The sequence below is a fragment of the Maniola jurtina genome, chromosome 5 (genome assembly GCF_905333055.1).
Source record: "Maniola jurtina chromosome 5, ilManJurt1.1, whole genome shotgun sequence".
Classification (NCBI taxonomy): Eukaryota; Metazoa; Arthropoda; class Insecta; order Lepidoptera; family Nymphalidae; genus Maniola; species Maniola jurtina.
This window is the reverse complement of record NC_060033.1, coordinates 2,756,898-2,775,097: the sequence shown is the minus strand read 5'-3', so window position 1 is coordinate 2,775,097 and position 18,200 is coordinate 2,756,898. Positions and strand designations below refer to the sequence as shown.

Here is an 18,200-nt window from a genome sequence, read left to right as displayed (position 1 = left end):
AGACGAGAGAGAAAAAAAAAGTTAAGTCTTTGGTTAAAACTGACTGGAAAGCGCTCTAAGGGGGTGCCGTGCGTATGTCGGCGAGTGCCGGCACAGACGGAGTCCTTGAGTTTAGCTAACTTGTTACAATTATATAACTACAAACTTGACATTGGCTAATCATTGTAAAAGCCAGATGAGAGAGAAAAAATAAAAAAAAATCACTACTTGATTGTGGCACACGCCCTGCAAACGCGCGCCGGGTAATTTGTGGTCTGTGGGGTAAGGTCTAAGTTCTAACTTCAAGAAATAAGAATTATTTATTATTATTTCCTGCAGGCTGCAGCTCGGTCATAGAAGGATGCAGTGGTGAAGTAAACTCAGTCCCTAGTCCCTAAAGTGAATATAAATACGTGATACGTACAACTGTACGTTAAGGAGACGTCGTACGCTCGACCAAAATCGCCGGCGCACGTGAGTAATTAGTAAAGTTCTATTTCAACTAACATTGTATGTGAAAGGGATCCTCCGTAAATAAAGATGCACCGGCTGCCCACTTCCCTCCACCTACCATCCGCGTTTTGGGTGAGTTTCGTATAAATACGATTATTTTTACCGAAATCAAGTGCGCAAAAAGGGTTGAACAGTTATTTGGGAAAAGTATTTGTGAAAAAAAAAAACTAATGTCTGCAATGTAAAGTTATTTCAACTATTGAATAAATTGTTTTAGAATTATCATACGCCTAATCAGTTATCTACAATTAATCAACTACAAAGTTGACATAAATGGCAATATCTATCATTACTATTATGTTTCCCTTGTACATTTAGAACTCACAAAATTATCTAATCTATAAACTTATATAACTGGGCTCAGTGCAATTCTACAACTTTTCTGCCATGTTAACTGTTGCCCTAAATGGCTAGTTCTAACGATTTGTACCAATTTTTTTTTGTTGGCCAGCACTTTCAGGAAAGGCCAAAAAACGTATGGAGCTTGAATGATCTCCTGTTTATTATTTGTTTTACAGAGGCAAAATAAATAAATATTCTGTGAAAATTTTAACTCTACCTAAAACAATACACGAGATGCAGCTCGCTAACAGACGAACAGATATTGGAGGCTTAATAGCGTCCCGTTGGCATCCTTGGGGTACAGAATCTTTATAGGATCACTTTGTTTTTTTACAACCACATATTTATTTTCCAGATACAACAGTGTTCAACATGCTGAAACTGAAAGGGAATAATTTAGGAAAAAGACATCAGGAGCTCAATAAAGAAGTTATTAAAACAACATCTGAAAATGTAGACTTTGACTTAGTTAAGGGTCTTAAAGAAGATTCAGATGCTGACAGATTATATAAAATTGATGTCGCTTCTGTGTATAAAAATATGGATTACATAATAGAAACACTCAAATGTGGAGACAGTTTGTATATTTCAAGGGCTCTCAAAAAATGCACTTGGTTATATGAAAATGAGAATTCCTATATAATAAATCCTGATTACCTGCATCATGAAGTGTTTCCCTTTATGTCAAGTAAAATGACAAAAAAATTGCTTACCACTATATCCATACATGTCAGAGATGAAAAAAGAGCAGAAGATTTTTACAACTACTGCATAAGAGACAAAAAACTAAATAACATTGCTACAAAATTTTTAGTTTGGACCTCTGAACAACATAAACTGGAATATATCAATAAAAATAATCATATTGATAAAATAAAACTGAAATATATAATTGGTAATTCTTTTGATCTTGCTGAAGTGTATCTAACAAAAGAAAAGTGGCAAATGAATGAGAAGGTACATGCACTTTGTTATTTGATTAATATTTCCAGTGAAAAATACTTGAACTTAATGGAGAAATACATTGATATAAGTACAAATGCACCAAAATTGGGGCATCGGTATTCTAAAGTTATAATAACTAAGCATAAGGAAAGAGTTTCAAATAATGTACAGCTGTATCTTAATAAGTTAAACTTGGATGTGGTGGCAAAACATTCTTCAGTTGAAGATGTCAAAAAATATGCAATTGCTCTTTTACCTCCCACTGCCGAAGAATTTTGGTCTATGGACTTTTATGATACTTACAAGAAGATCTTTAAAATATTACCCCAAAATGAAGTATATAGGTTTTTAAGAGAGATTTTTCTTTCAAAGTATCTAAATGAGCCATTTGAAATGAGTAAAAACTTTTACAACTTAAATTATTATAAGCTCTTAACAAGCAAAGAGAGAGAGATGTGGGCCTTAGAAAATCTGAAGCAAAACAATGTATTTCCTGGCAAAGATGATGGTGATATTTGGTTTTGGTATCAGTTTGTAAACTTTGAACTGGCATTTAAAGAAATAAAAACATGTATTGCTGTCTGCAATAGCAATTATAAAAGGGAAGCTATGGTTGATGTTCTAATAGACAGTGTTAAAAATGAGGAGGAATTAGAAAAGTTGTTAAAATATTACTATGAAAGACATATTAATGAAAGTGAAGGCAGCAAAATGGAATTTATTGAGAATATAATTGATAAGCACAATGCTTACAAATTTGATGAAAATTCTTGGGATGTTTTCAATAAAATATTACATAGTACAAGTTTTTTTTCAAAGGGATATTCCGCTTATGGATCCAATAGTTATAAAACTTTTATTATAATTTACTGTTTTATACACAATAAACCAATTCCAAAAATTTTGGAGGACTATGTTATAACAAGAAGCAATGCTCAGTGTATAAAATATGATATGAAAAACCTTCATGAGAAGTTAACTAATGAACAAATGAAAGCTGTCTATCAAAAATGTATTGATTTGTGTACAAATAAATTGAAACTTTTTGATACTCAAACATATGATGCAGTAAAGAATGAGGCTAGAGAAATTTTTGATTTTGCTTTAGTTATAATGGAGGCATTTGAAAAGACTAAAGATGATTGCCCAGATATTATCTTGAAATATATGAAATTAGACGATTACTATAAAGGTTATAAGTTTGTAAATAATAATGAAGAAATTACAGAAGGAACACTACTACGACTGCTGAAAGTTGATTCTCAAGCACTTCTCCAAAAATTCGCCGATATATCAGGCTGCTTTCCAAGAATAAGAATTAATAACTTATTAAAAAAAATTAAAGTATATTTTTCAAATGACGTTGCCAAAGATTGGCTTTCTCGTTGTGAATCATTATTGCTTGATGAATATGAGTATGATTTATTTACAGCATTAATTGTTTCTGTATTCCTCATAGGAAGTGACGATTACAAAATTATGTTCGTATCTAAATATGTACCAGAAGAAGTAAAGATATCTCATGACTCAATTGATAGAAAATTGTTGGCTATCCAAGAAAGAATCTGTCGTTTAGCTCTTCACTCTCGACCTCCCATTCCACTGGAATGCATTTTACCCTATATTAAAGGGGATTACGTACATTACTGTTTACCGATGTTCGGATCCTACCTGAGCAACCTTCCAAGGCCCCTATGCATAAAGTTTGTCTCTGCCATTTTGAACACCCCTGTATCTGTACAAAAGCATGGCTTACGTTTAGCATTTCATTGTTTTAGTATAGAAGATCTGATCAATTTGATCGACAACGTTTGGAAATCTACAAAAAATGTATCTTTACGAATGACTATTTTTAAAGCCCTTTGCGAAAAAATTGAAAACGTAGATGAGAATTCCCAACAAAAACTCTACGAAGTTCTGAAAATGTTAACATCAGATTTGCACGAAAACGATACTGACGACGTGTTTAATCTTTTAACACATTTCAAATTATCACAATTTAAAGCAGACTTTTTAAAAACAGCTTGGTATACTGTTTCAAACTTACCAGAACAAAGATCAAAAAATATCCAAAGAAAACTTGCGATCATCAACAAAATGGAATCGGAGATTGCTATAATTGATAAGGAATTCTGTCGTAGTCAAATACTTGATAAGTTTGTCCGCTCGATATTGACTGATCAAAATATTGGTCAGTTTTCTCAAAACAAGGATATGAAAAGTCTTATTGAAGCCAAGTGGAAACTTGCTGCCAAGTATATAATTTACATTGATAATGATCAAAGTTTAGAACTGTTACACTTCATTTTACAGAGATGTACTGAAATGTGGAATGTAACAGACAATGGTTACTACACGTCAAGAAAACTTTTGTTCGAGTTCATTGATACAATATTACTTTACTCGTATTGTAAGGATAATAAGGCTGAATCTATACCAGTTTTGGAGTATATTGTAATGATACTAAGTGAATTTCTGCCTATGACACAATTCTATAAGCTTTATGTAAAATTGAATTTAATTATTATTTCGAAAAAAATAATAGGGTTGAACCAAGGCAATTATTCCCATTTAATACCGGAAAATGTAGCCAGTGGTTTGGCTGCTGAAGTTCTAGTATTCTTGAACGATCTCAAGGTTAAGAAGCTGTGGTATCCAAGCTTTTCTAATAAAATTGGCTCGTTGTTGTGTAAAGCTATTGAGACAATGTCATACGGTACGAATTTGCAAAAAGTTGAAATCTTAAAGACTCTGGTTAGCTCTCATTTAATCGAGGCCCAACTTCCAGAAGCACATCTCCTTGCTCTCTGTATCCTGCCCCCACAACGTCCTGAAGAGTGTCGAGACATTTGGTCAGGTGTCATTGACAAAATTCAAAGTGGGGATAATGTAGAATTACAGGCATATTTACAAGAATATCTTGTACATAATAATAATTTCAAAGAAATTTAAAATATGTATGTAAAGTTATGTAAGCGGCAGCATTTTTATTGTACTTAAATTAAGATTTAGGGAACTTTTTTTGTACAAGGGTCACATATTATAATCGTTATGTAAGAAACTATATACGTACAGTAGGCGTCAGGTAAAAAGATCTGTGTTAGGTACAGTGGAGGGAATGTGTCTGCGGGTACTGTATTTTCCTACCAGCGCAGTGCGAGACGTGAAAGGTTGTCTGACGAATTAATAACGCGGTCTCCTCGCCGGGCCTCTCCTCGTCCCACCAAATAAATAAATCACCCACTGCGCAGAGCCTCGATAGCTCAACGGTTAAAGGAGCAGACCGAAATCCGAAGGTCGCCGGTTCAAACCTCACCCGTTGCACTATTGTAGTACCTACTTCTAGCACAAGCTTTACGCTTAGTTGGAGAGGAAAGGGGAGTATTAGTCAGCATGATAAACTTGGCTAATATTCTTTAAAATAAAAGGTTAAAGTTTTTGAAGGAACTGACAGAATTAAAACCTCTCTTGTCTCTCTGGGTAACGCCGCACCTGGAGCGCCTTTCACCGATATGCTACAACTCTATCCTACAGTGCCGACAGATACAAATAATATTCATCATCATCATCATCATCATCATCATCATCATCAGCATCATCAGCCTGTGGACGTCCACTGTTGGACATAGGCCTTCCCTATAGAGCGCCACCACACCCGGTCCTCAGCCTTCCTCATCCAGCCACTTCCCGCCAGCCGCTTTATATCGTCGGTCCATCGTGCTGGAGGGCGTCCCACACTACGTTTGCTTAAACGCGGTCTCCACTGAAGGACTTTCCGGCTCCAACGGCCATCGCCTCTACGACAGGCATGGCCTGCCTACTGCCACTTCAGCTTGCTAATAGTTTGGGCTATGTCAGTGACCTTGGTTCTCCTGCGGATCTCCTCATTTTGGATCTTATCCCTCAGTGAAACTCCTAACATAGCCCTCTCCATAGCACGCTGGGCAACTTTGAATTTGTGAACAAGGCCATTTGTCAGTGTCCACGTTTCAGCACCATAGGTGAGGACAAATAATATTGTCTACTCAAATCTAAGCGACTGTTAACGCTTGGTTAACGCCATCTAGTAGCGATACGTTACAGTCATCGAAACTGCTTCCAAAGTCTCCTATACTTATACTATACTTCCACTTTACCTATTTATAATTTCATTTATGTTTAGGGTTCTTTTTACCTGGCGACAACTGCTAGCTATTAAATCTAAAAAACTACTAAGTATACTTATACATACACACAAATTATATACGAGGTACTACCTAAGTTTTTATATTATGTAAAATATATTATTTTTATACATGGTTACAGTTGTTTATTTACCTACTAGTTATGTTGCGCGCCTTCCTTTTATACCATCTATGGTTTATTTTATCACTGCGCAAGTTCAAGGTCATTTGTTTTAAGATGTAAAAGACCGTTGGGTGACATTACATGTAGTTTAGTGTACTTATGTAGATCTATATACATACAGACTAAACGAAAGATTGCCTAATGAATCAATGCGCAGCCGAATAGATCGACAATCGTCTTACAGATGAGCTGTCTTTTATTGAACTTATCTTCGTGTCCAGTTTCCACCAAAATCAGTTACTGAGATCTATAGAGCGCACTTTGATTTTGCTCAGACTTAAGACAATTAAAACGAGACAGCGTTATACCGCTGGCATAAATCTGTCTCATTTTAACTGAAACTTAAGTTTACGCAATGTCAAAGTGCGCTCTATATATTATTTCAACCTAGTTACTTATTACAAAGTAGGTAAATACCTTCCTACTCTGGACGTGATTGAAGAAGACATTCCAATAAACTCTGCAATAAACCAACAAACACTCGCATTTATAATACGGGGGTAGTGTCAGTGGTTGGTGGATAAATAAAACAACATTTGAGTACCGTTTTGCAAACGTAAAATTTATATTCTACTTAAAATGCAACATTTATCAATATTCCGTATAAAAAATAATTACACAAGTAATAACAAATATTCAATCTGCTACATCGCAATGCTATAAAGAATAAAGCATTTTCATCACCGTCACTTTACGATCCAGTAAGGGAGGGGACATAACTTTAAACACGATGTGAATGAAACGATAAGTGTTGATTAGGGCCGGCGCACATCTGACGAGGTACTGATCGCGTAAAAGTTAATTGCGTTTTGTATGGAATTGAAACAGCGCCATCTAGTGACAAGAAGATGGCTTTTACGCGATCGAATAGGTTAAAAATCTCCCACTAGGCACACAGAACATTTTTGTCTGCCAAACAATAATCGACTTTGCTCTCATAGAAAAAGAGCTCCTTATTCTGTGACAAGCGTGACGCGTCATCGTGATCATAGCGTGTTTAAAGTTTATTTCCGCACAAACTGATTTATGGTATAAAATATTTTAAAAAAATTGACTCGGCGAGACACTGAGTTATTTGAATAGGTAAATAAAATAATAGGATAGGAGGCGCCCGCTGAATCCGATTTCTGGAACCCTATTCAAAGCTGTTATGTAAGTATAAGCAGAGGTGAATGATTATTTTTCTCTGGTATAAGGTGTAGGCCCTGGCACGAATCTGGCATGACTGAACGCACGCGCAGAACTCATTTGGTCTTTGGAGCCTAATAGCAGTGCGCGATGGACGGTGTCCGTGATTGGTCGGCTGTCATATTACGTCATATTCTGCCTACCGGATTGGTTACCGCGCATCTTCGTGCAGTCTACCACGCACACACCAGTCTTTTTTACAGCGATTGTACGCATGCGCAAGTATCTACTATTTTCACTCACGCCTCTACGAGCGTATAGTGCTAAAACCCAGTCATTATAACATAATAAACCCAGTTATTGGGTTGAGTGGGACTTATTGAGTTTTAGCACTAAGATACCCTCGTCTAGATCCATGCCAGTACCTAGAGGTACCTACTTTTTAATGTCATGATCTTAGTTTGAAATCCATAGCACTTGGACTTCGCTTACACTTAAGTTCCAGTTAAAACGAGACAGACTTATGCCAGCGGTATAACACTGTCTCGTTTTTACAGTGTTTTAAGTCTGAGAAAATTCAAAAAGCGCTCTAAATGTAGATTTCAGCCTAAGAATATGGTGTAAAATATAATAAAATGAAAATAGTTGGGATAGCTGGTGTCCTTCCTTTTCCGGAGGGAAACATTGAGATTAATTAGCAACTTTAGCAAAAATAATACTTTTAAGAGGTTTTAAGCTTATCCATTTAATACTTATAAGCTAATACTACCCTAGTTCTCTCTATGATATTAATGCTATGTATATAATGTATAGGGTTGCGCTTATATTAACTGGCAGGGTATATAACTAGTTATATCTCGCAAGTTACAGACGATCAGTCTGGCTTAAAATCAAATGAATTAATTTTCGGCATGAATTTCGCCAAACCATCTGTTTAAAGAATTGATGCCAGATTGATCGTCTAATAACCATCGATACGTTGCTGCTATCAGAATAATCATTTTATAGTACGCACATTGAGCAGCAAAATGCTCGAGCGGTTTTTTGATCAATTGATAAATAACTATATAACATATAAAATAGAGTTCAAAATAGCATGCGAGAGATAATTATTGCTTGTGAATATTCTCTTGCACGCTATTTTGAACTCTACCTTAGTTGTAATTTAGTAAAAGGATTCAATGTCTGCCTCCTATAAAAATTAAACAAAATATAAGGTCCAGTTGCATGGTTGGCGGTTACCGTTAAAATTTGACCGTCAATAAAAGCAAAATAAGACAAGTCGTAGCTTATTAAAGGTTCAAAGTTATACTTTTAACCTTACTCATGGAAGTGTGAATTCTGACTCGTGCCAACCTATTTTGCTTTATATTGATGCTCAAAGATTAACGGTAACGGGAACATAACTTCAACCGGCTGTCATGTAATCGTACCTAACCAACAAAATATATTAAAAGGTTATATGCTTCAATAGATAAAATAATAATTTATAATATGTTTTGTATGAAAACCCACAAAAGTTAGAAAGCCGGCAAATGCTGGCCGTACGTGGCAAATATATTAGGTACGACAAAAGACTCATTCGCCAAGTGCATTACCAAGCACCATTTGCCAATGTGTACAAGGCTCTTTAAATAATCGAATCAGCAATTTTCGAAAATCATGAAAATTTTAAGCCCAAAGGTCATGTTCGAAAAATTATGAGCCCAAAGCGAAGTAAAAAATATTTTATAACGATAAATAAAGATTAACATTTAATACTAACGTCACATATTAATAACAGACAAGTAAATGCGATGCATTTAATCGTTAAAGTGGAAACATACTTACAACAATCGATTCAAATTGATGAAACGCAACTTGTTTAGTCAGTTATTTTTGTTTATAGCTAGGCCTGTTCCATATTTACATTCACGAAAATGCACTTGAATATGAACCAAATTCATCTACCTAGTAAAATATAATTCTGTCTATTTCCGTCTCTACTTTTTTCCGAACATTTATTGTAACAACTAACTACCTACGCATGAGGACAGAGGTATTTTAACTTTTTAGAGTATTCACACCTTTTTTATAACCAATGTAATAAGAAAAGGACAGACATCAAAATTAATTCGAACCTTGTGACCTTTGACGCTAGGTTTGAGGTGCACTAAAATTTTAAGTTGTTATAGCTTAAAATTCATTTTCCATCCCTTTTTAGCAATTTTAAAAAGACAAAGATGCAGATGCTCTAGATTTAATTTAGAGACATCAGAATCAGCGCCAGGATCAACCAAAAACATCCTAAATGTTGGGAACCAGGCTGCCGACTATCGACCGTAGAATGGATCGCGTATTATAAGTATGTCTCCACACTTCTTTGTAAAAACTTTAACAACTACAATGAAACTAGCCTAACGACAAGAATATGTAAGTACGAAAAGTGATTCTAGCGGTAATTCACAGTTAATAGACAATCAATCCAACCAGAAAATGAAAAAATTCTGAGATTTATAATTTCATAGACTAATTGCTATCGCACAATATGGCTTGCCAAGCCGCATGCGTCCATTTTGAAATTCAAATTCGATAGTGCAACTTTTACTTGCACCCTTGGCCTTGGTATAAGTTTGCACATCTCGATGACGTTGGTAGATTTCGAGCATCGAAAGATAAATGTCAGCAAAATTACCCGACTGGTAAATGACTGTTACCAGTCGGGTATTTTACGCTTGTTGTACCTACGAGCGACATATCTGGTTGGAGGAAAAAAAGCGACAAATAAAAAGAAAGACAAAGAAGAAGACAATATCAACTTATTGTCTGACGATTGCTTATAGAACTCGGAAGCTTCCAGAAACATACCAACATTTGTATGTGATTACAGAAACGTCAACAACATCGAAAAATTTCTTACAAAATGTTTTTTTTATCCTTAAAAAATGTTCAAAATCCCACCAGCGCTTCTACAAGTTCAGACGGAAAGGAGGTTTTAACAGGGGGTTATTCTGCTCATCATTATAAACAATTTTAATATTAGATCAAACCTTAAACTGTCAAAAATAGTGTGCAACCGTTACGCGTGGTTGAAGTAAAACTTTTTTGACTTGATATAAAAATATTTATTGCAAAACACAACGCAAACGACAGAAATAAAAATGAGTTTTGTTTGGCGTTTGATAGATACTGCCGTCTGAAAATCATCTGAGTTACTCTCAAATGGTGCCCAAGGAATGGTCAAATCACTTTGTGGAATGATATTGACATTGTTATATGGAACCATAGATATTTTTTCGCGACTTAAGGTTTGGCCCTATAGCAAAAAGAAGAATTCCTATATCTAGGAAGAAGAAAACCTTGATTCTCTTTCCGAATGACCTTGTATATTTTAATTAACCTACTATAATTTCAGAAATAGTTTTCGGCTTCGATCCCAGAATTATGTTAAAATTAAGGTAACGAAGCACGCATTTTCATTAATGCGGACAACTTCACTTTCAATTTGAGGCCAAAATATTTCTACCGTCTCGCAAAATATATTTTGTGATTTATCATCAAAAAACGTGAAAATTTTCAAAATTTAGTTTTTTGAAAAAGAATGCTACATAGGACCTAACTTAAAAACTTTGGCTATACATAACATGGTATTTAAAAACATTAATGTTTGAAAATTCGCTCATCTTTTGTCGATAGTAAAAAAAAAAATTACGGTTATTAATTAAACGACGATAGATTTGTCGTATGTAACCAAATAGAAAATAACTTATAAATGAATCCCAGTTAAGACTATGTCTACAAGAACAATTAACAACATAATGCTAAAGTTATATTTCGTTATGTACCTACTGTTGATAACTTTCGATGAGTATGAACTGAATGAGTAACAAACATCTAAACAACTTCCTAGCTAACGTATAACTAAATAAATAGGCCGAGTCATGTAAGTTGAAACTGCGCACGACTCCATTTTGAAGTACCTATTATTAATTTTGTAAGGCGACCATTAGTTACCACGTTTAATTAGTACCCTTAGTACGAGTTTTCACATATCGACAACTTAAACAGTTTTCGAACATCGAAATACTATAACGTCAGAGTGAAATAGATTTAAAGTTTGAATATTTTAAAGTAGTCAGTTATGCCGATTGTTCTTCAGAAACAAAGCAAAAAAAAACACAGAGCTATAAGTACTATTGGCCTGATGTGAAATATCTCGTCTAATAATTTCTCCAACTTACATGACGCATACATTAACTAAAGATAACTTAAAAATATTTTTTTGAGATGAAACTTATTGCTATCAGCTGTATATTTTATTGCAATACCTGTTATATACACACTAGATTAGAACCAACGAGACGGAACCAAAAACTAAACTATCACATTACAAAAAGCGTCAATAAAAAGTGAAATCGATTAAACGATGAATAGTTAGTTATTTAATTGTTATAATATTGACCCCTAAATTAGGAAAGCCTGTGCCTTAGAGGCCAGTGCCTTCCCCAAACTAATAATCCAGTCCTATATTCAATAGGACTGGATCTACAGTCAAGTCCTGCTGCGATAGCCAGAGAACTGCAAGTTCGAGTCCCGCCCGCTTCGAAATTTTTGACATGTATTTAAAATTTATGTAAACAAATTACAATTGACCACACAAAGTTCAGTGTGCGCCGTATAAAAATAAATTGTCATTTAAATTAAAGCTTATTTTAGGACTTCGTCTGTGATGGCGTTTGCTGGCGCGCGTGCTGTGCTTGTTTGGAGTGTTTTTTTTTGTTAAGAGTGGCTGGCTTTTGTGTTAGTTGGTGTTTTTTGGTGGTGGAACTCACTGGGAAGCGCTCTAAAGGGGCGCCGCGCGTATGTCGGCGGGCGCCGGCGCAGACGGAGTCCATACTTGTATAAGTTCAATAACTTGAAAATATCACAAACTTGACATTGGCTAATCAGAGTAAAGCCAGATTTAAAGAAAAAAAAAACTTATTTTATAACAATTTTATAGACGAGTATGAATGCCCTTTCTTTCCGTGTACGCATAAACCTTGTGCGTTTAACCTAAACGCCGTTTTACGCCAAAGCAGCACAGTGCGACATTGAGGCATGCCACAGGGCTGTATTCACAATAATTTATGTTCCACACTGTCATACCATAATATTCCAATTTTCCAGCGCGAGGTTGTCTCGGCATAAAATAGACTGCCACACTCTGAAAATTAATCATAGATGCTACGTTCATATTACATGGTGTACAAAATTCGATCTCACTGATGAGCAATATACGCACGAGATAGTTAAAAATGGCTATAGTAGTTTTAAGTTTTCATTTTAGACGCTTACATAACGTATCTACTTATTTCTTGCATTTCATTCATATCATTGCTGCCGCATGCTACATGTATATTTGTAGCATGCTTCACTGTCGCAAATTGTTGCTCGGGCGTAAAACAGCCTTAAGAGCAGGTGACTCCTACGATTGCGTCGTGAGTATGATTATTATAGCTATGAATAAAATGATGAATATGAATAAAAGGATAAAAACTGATACCATCAAGAACTACGATTTATCCAACATACGACAACACTATTATATTATGAAATCAAAGGTAATGTTTCAAGATAGCGCTCCTCGTGACACCAAAAAAGTTGAAGATCGCTTGCTTGTATTGTATCGCTTCATTTGTATGAGAACATGAGTTCCGTGGCTGTGTTCTTTCTTGGCTTTGTTAGAAATACTATGATAAGTGATGTGTGGTAAAATAGTCAATAGCTACCTAAATCTTTCTCGTCAATTTAAAATAAAATTTCTACTAAAACGTCTGCAATAACTTTAAATTCAAAAGGCATCAGTTTCAAAAAAGAAAATAGTCGAACTAAATGTATTATTTGACTTAGCCCAAACTTCAGATAAAGGTGTGAAAAAATCTATGTAAATTTTTTTTATTGGTAAAGTATGAGGTCCTCTGTATGAGGTTTGAATTTTGGCTAGCAAAAATTTGAGTCTCCTTAATTTCGACTTTTTTTATTACCTTTCGATGATGCTTATGAGTTATTTATACTATAATTGACTGTGTATAGAAAAAACTTCAGTGACGCAATTCTTTCAGTCACCAGCTCTTCTAGCTTTTTGATTGTTACAAAAGTTGTACACTATTACATTTTCAAATGCTAAAAATTACAATTTGACAGCTCCTCATAAAATATACTCAAAGTTAAAGTAATTGTGAATGAAATTAACAGGGGCTTTCAATTTGTACCTATTAGAATATAGGGTAACATGCATTGTATAAATAACACAGATTTTTAACCAGTGCGCAAATTGTACAGTACCTTTATTATAAAAGGAATATTGTAATCATCACATATTTTTCTTGTTGTTTCACTTAAAACTACCAAAGTAAACGTTTATGAAAGATAATGTTTACATCGAAACATATTTATGGTCGAACTGTTGTGCGACATTGCTGCATGCCACAGGGCCGCATGGTACAATAATTTCAAACCTGACAAGAATCATCGACAATTTCTCCTACCGTAACGTTCCAATTCTAAAGCACGATGTTTACGGCCCCAAAATTGATGTTTCCATTTGTAGCATGCTACACTGTCGCATGTATTGCTCTGGCGTAAAACAACCTTAAAAGTTATCATGTGGTTGACGCACACGACGAAAAATAACTTACAAAACACAAAACAGTACGATCAATGAAAACGTGTTCCGCTAACAATACTGAATGGTCGAAAAAATTGCATACTGGTTTTTTTTCTGTATTGTGAACTTAGGTTACACTTTAAATGTAACTGGGCAAAATTCTTGTTATGACACGTATATACCGAGCCGCGAAGGCAAAAAATGACTATTGAATGAAATATAATGAAAATTGTAGGCGTGGCCGATGGACAACGAACGCTTGCTCGATGTTCAATGTAGCTGTAGACTCAGCAAATGCGAGCGAATCGGCAGGGAATTCCAAAGGGGTATGTTAAAGAGGAGTTGTTATCGTTCGCTGTGTCAAGCCCACTTTCCGCCTTCGCTTGCCTTCACTACTCGGTCTGTATTGGCCTTACAAAATACCAGATATACATTCCAACTGCACGTATGGTAATGATATAAAGGTGTATGGTTTTTCATATACCTATAAGTTGTACGCTACGGTAAACATAAGATAGCCTATGTGACGGAGCGCGGCTTGACGTCCTCCACTTGTATGAGCTGCTCGATTGGTATTAGCGACAGCTCGCCGCCCAGCATCGGCGCTGGGAGACTCTGTGAAATAATTAAATATGAGGTGAATTATACACAGATCATTTTTTAGTTGTCTTGCAAAAGCGAATCATTTAATCCATGCTTAATATTATAAATGCGAAAGTGTGTCTGTCTGTCTGCTAGCTTTTTCCGGCCCAAAAGTTTAACCGATTTTGATGAAATTTGTAGGTACAGAGTTAGCTTACATTCTAGAGACGGACATGGGCTACTTTTCATCCCAGAAAATCAAAGAGTTCCTATGGGATCCCTAAAAGGTCATCCGTTTAACCGATTTATATGAAAGGCACAAATTTTTATCCCCGGAAATTAAAGTTTCCGCTGGATTAAAAAAAACCTAAATCCACGCGGACGAAGTCGCGGGCATCATCTAGTTATGACTAAGTTTTACATACGGGTGTGGTGTGCGGCCGGTCGGGCGTGTGCGGCGAGTGCTTGTCCGCTGCCAGCGCCGCTTCGCGCGCCTTGCGCAGGCCCAGCGAGAACACCGCAACTGAGCGAACGCGTTTTACTAAGGCCGCCCGAGCGCGCGAACGACCTGGGCCACGAAAATCATCTGTTATAGCCATAAGGAAGTTAATACTCTTTCAAAAACTCTCGGGGTCTAAAGTGTTAGAAAGGTGACTTCACACCGGAAAACGCAGCTTTGGCAGTCCCCCCCCCCCCCATTCCATGGACAGACAACGTCAAACAAGTCGCAGAGAGCCACAGGATTCAAACGGCGCAATACCGTGGCGCGTGGAAATCCCCAAGGGTGTCTGGCAGGGGGTTGCCATGATACTAAGTGTCTGGCATGCATGACATCATTTTTAATACTATTTAAAAAAAAAAATACTTTATACTTTGACGTAAGATTTTTACACCTTTATTACCCGTTATCTCCCAAAGCCACCATGATCCAAACTTCATAGTCGCTGATCGTTTCTCCCTGTGTTGGGGACAATACGCAGATAAACTTACAGCTTTTACAACATAAAGGTCTGGCACGCGCTGGCCCTCTCTCTCTACAACTCAACAATAGCACTTACTGCTCTTGTCCTTGGGCTTGTCGTCCTCGCTGGAGGTGGCGCTGGTCTCCATGGAAGGCGTGGACGCCGGCACCGCATTCAGATCCGGCTCGGACCCGCCCGCCGTCACGCTGCCTGCTAGCTCCTGAAAGTCGATTTGCGAACAAGTGGTAGATGATACAATTATAACTTGGAAATAATATTTTTGAATTTTATTTGGTTTTAGGCGAACCTAAAGATTTTAGGTTAGAAGGATGTTAGAACTCGCGTTTACTAGGTACCTAGTGAACGCGCGGTTCGAGCGTGCGATGCGTCCAGAATGGTAGGTAAAACATGTGTGAATGTTACATTGTGGCACGTATACAACGCATGATGAATATAACGGGCTTCTAAGACGCTCAAGTACGTAGATTTTGCTTGACGCGACGGTCGGAAATTGTTCGAGTTTTTTTTTTATTATATAGACTCGCTAGCAAGTGATGATGCAGCCTAAGATGGAGCGCGCTTGCCTAGAAGTTGCCTATCCACTCTTGACTTGAAGGTACCCATATTATAGGTGGAAGGGATAACTGATGCCGGGAGGGCGTTCCACGTCCTGGCGGTTCGGATTAGAAAAGAGGAAGCAAAACGCTTCGTAAGATATGAGGAAAGTGCCGTTTGCTGACTTAAGCTGCTTGACAGGCGCATCAAGCTCGCATCAAGCAAAACAAATCTAAATACTTGACTATGTCGGAATCCCTTTACGTTGCATTGCATAATGAATGTTACGTTTCATTGCACGATCGATGTTCCATCGTTTATGGTCGAGCACTGACCTGCAGGGTGGGGTTAATGAGGGGTTTGTGCTGCGCGGGGTGCGGGATGCAGTGCGCGGAGCGGTGCAGCGGCTCGTCCCTCAGCCCGCGCACGCCGAGCAACGACAGCGGCGCGCCGGCCGTGCCCTCCTAGTCATACAATTTTGAACCCTTTTCACCAATCTTAAAGCACATTTTGGCATGATTTATTTTACACCAGGCACTGCCTAGCCAGCGCTGATACCCTAGTGGTTAAAAGTCAACCCCGAATTCGAGGAAACCGATGTTCTTTCGAAGTTACGTACGTTTTAAGCAATTCAATGTCACTAGCTTTTACGGTGAAGGAAAACATCGCGAAGAAACTTGCTTGCCTGTACCTAATGATACCTACAGTGTGATGTTCGCAATCACTTCTGATTGGCCGACACTCTCTCACTATTGGCTATAATGCATTGCTGCAACAGGAATACCATAAAACAGGTAATCCCAATAATTGAGTTTGTAACAATGATTGATGCAGCTTTTCCAGAACCGACAGGCAGAGAAACCGACGTAACGTAACGAGACGCGAAGCTGAATCGGTACTGAGCAGATCAGATAGCTCAAAGAACCGGTAACTTTGGGATCCCAAGGTGTTCGGACGGCAATCTTTACTGGAATTTTCCAGTATTGGAAGAGTCCCAACTAAATGAACGGGCAATTGTAATATTATGTAAGTTTCAAACAATCGAATAGGAAGAAACGTGATACTTTATGTAGGTTAGATTAAGAAATATTATTAAACAATATATTATAAGATTTAATTATAATTACTGTTAGTTTGCAAGACAGTTCATCTTAAGACTTCAAGCAATAAACACATATCCAACGCCGTCCCCGTCAAGTAACCACCAACAAACAGTAAATAATATTTCACGATTCAAGCAAATAGCTCAGAGTTGCTGAAAAGAAGCAGTACAAGGCCATGTTCTGATGAGATCCGTGCAAGTTGCAAGTGACCTTCGTCCAGCACTGGACATCCTCCTGGTTAACCCAACGATGAAATGTGTAAGTTCCTGCTACTCGATATACGTGTATAATCAACGCTTAAGACGCAGCATTGCCCTGATCGTGTATGGCGTAAAAAAAACCAGCCTAACATAAATTTTCGAATACAAAATTCACCCTTAATTTAGAAATCCAGATTTTTTATTTGACACAAATTGAGACACAAAAAATGTTGAAGGACTTTAAAAAAATTACATTTATTATATATTATGTAATAATATGTACAATGTTTATGAAACGACTTTGGAATGGGATGTACTTGTATGTCATACTACATAATATTAGGTATAAACAAATTAAAACATGGCGATCTCGAAACATATTAAAAATTGCGGAACTGACTGGATTCGAACCTGCCCCCTCTGGGTTCGCGCCCGACTCTATGACCGCTAATCCACGGTTCGCTTACTGTCAGTGAATCTTGCCGGTTCCGTAATTTTTGATATGTACCTATTTAAAAATTATTTGGAAATTTCCTTGAAGTGTAGGTAAAAACACTATCATAAATTATTATATAATATCATATAATATATAAAACATGGTGTTTTGAGCCATTCAATACTTACGAGTACCTTGCGTCGTATAGGTTTCGTTGGGCTTACATCCTGTAGTAACTGTAGAGAGCCCGTAGTGACAGCCGGCTCCGTTATAGACGCCGCTTTGGCCCTGAAAAATGCAATTCGTAACATCCTGTATAATGCACAGGATGGTGGGAACGCAAGCAAAACTGAAGATGGGTGAAGCAACTTTATAAAATGTAAAAACTGATAAAGAAAGTGCAGTGAACGGATAGTTATTTAAAGTAATGGGATCGTTAGTTAAAACTTAAAGTATCATGTACAATTTGAAAAACGGCAC

General features: G+C 36.9%; 2 protein-coding genes across 6 annotated transcripts in view; one reads left to right on the top strand and one right to left on the bottom strand.

The window, feature by feature from the left end:
* The first annotated feature begins 208 nt into the window (after positions 1 to 208).
* LOC123865107 lies at positions 209 to 5,327 on the top strand. 3 transcript variants are annotated; one of them, XM_045905952.1, is made up of 2 exons: positions 209 to 261; positions 1,190 to 5,327. In XM_045905952.1, the coding sequence occupies exon 2, from the start codon at positions 1,207 to 1,209 to the stop codon at positions 4,729 to 4,731; it is 3,525 nt and encodes a 1,174-aa protein (XP_045761908.1). In that variant the 5' UTR covers positions 209 to 261; positions 1,190 to 1,206; the 3' UTR covers positions 4,732 to 5,327. The 3 variants fall into 3 exon arrangements, with proteins under 3 accessions (XP_045761908.1, XP_045761907.1, XP_045761909.1); XM_045905951.1 differs by having other exon boundaries at positions 227 to 453; XM_045905953.1 differs by lacking the exon at positions 209 to 261 and adding an exon at positions 474 to 564.
* Positions 5,328 to 9,030: 3,703 nt separating this feature from the next.
* The window catches only part of LOC123865638 (anoctamin-8-like), a 31,408-nt gene continuing 22,238 nt past the window's right edge, over positions 9,031 to 18,200 (bottom strand). Inside the window, exons 21-27 of one of the 3 annotated variants that reach the window (XM_045906798.1) lie at positions 17,909 to 18,008; positions 16,317 to 16,445; positions 15,523 to 15,646; positions 14,890 to 15,032; positions 13,788 to 14,497; positions 12,214 to 12,439; positions 9,031 to 11,939 (exon numbers count right to left, since the gene is read on the bottom strand). In XM_045906798.1, coding sequence (XP_045762754.1) covers positions 14,402 to 14,497; positions 14,890 to 15,032; positions 15,523 to 15,646; positions 16,317 to 16,445; positions 17,909 to 18,008 — 592 coding nt within the window. In that variant the 3' untranslated portion in view covers positions 9,031 to 11,939; positions 12,214 to 12,439; positions 13,788 to 14,401. Of the gene's footprint in view, positions 11,940 to 12,213; positions 14,498 to 14,889; positions 15,033 to 15,522; positions 15,647 to 16,316; positions 16,446 to 17,908; positions 18,009 to 18,200 lie in introns of all 3 variants that reach the window. The other 2 variants (XM_045906800.1, XM_045906801.1) reach the window with 2 other exon arrangements.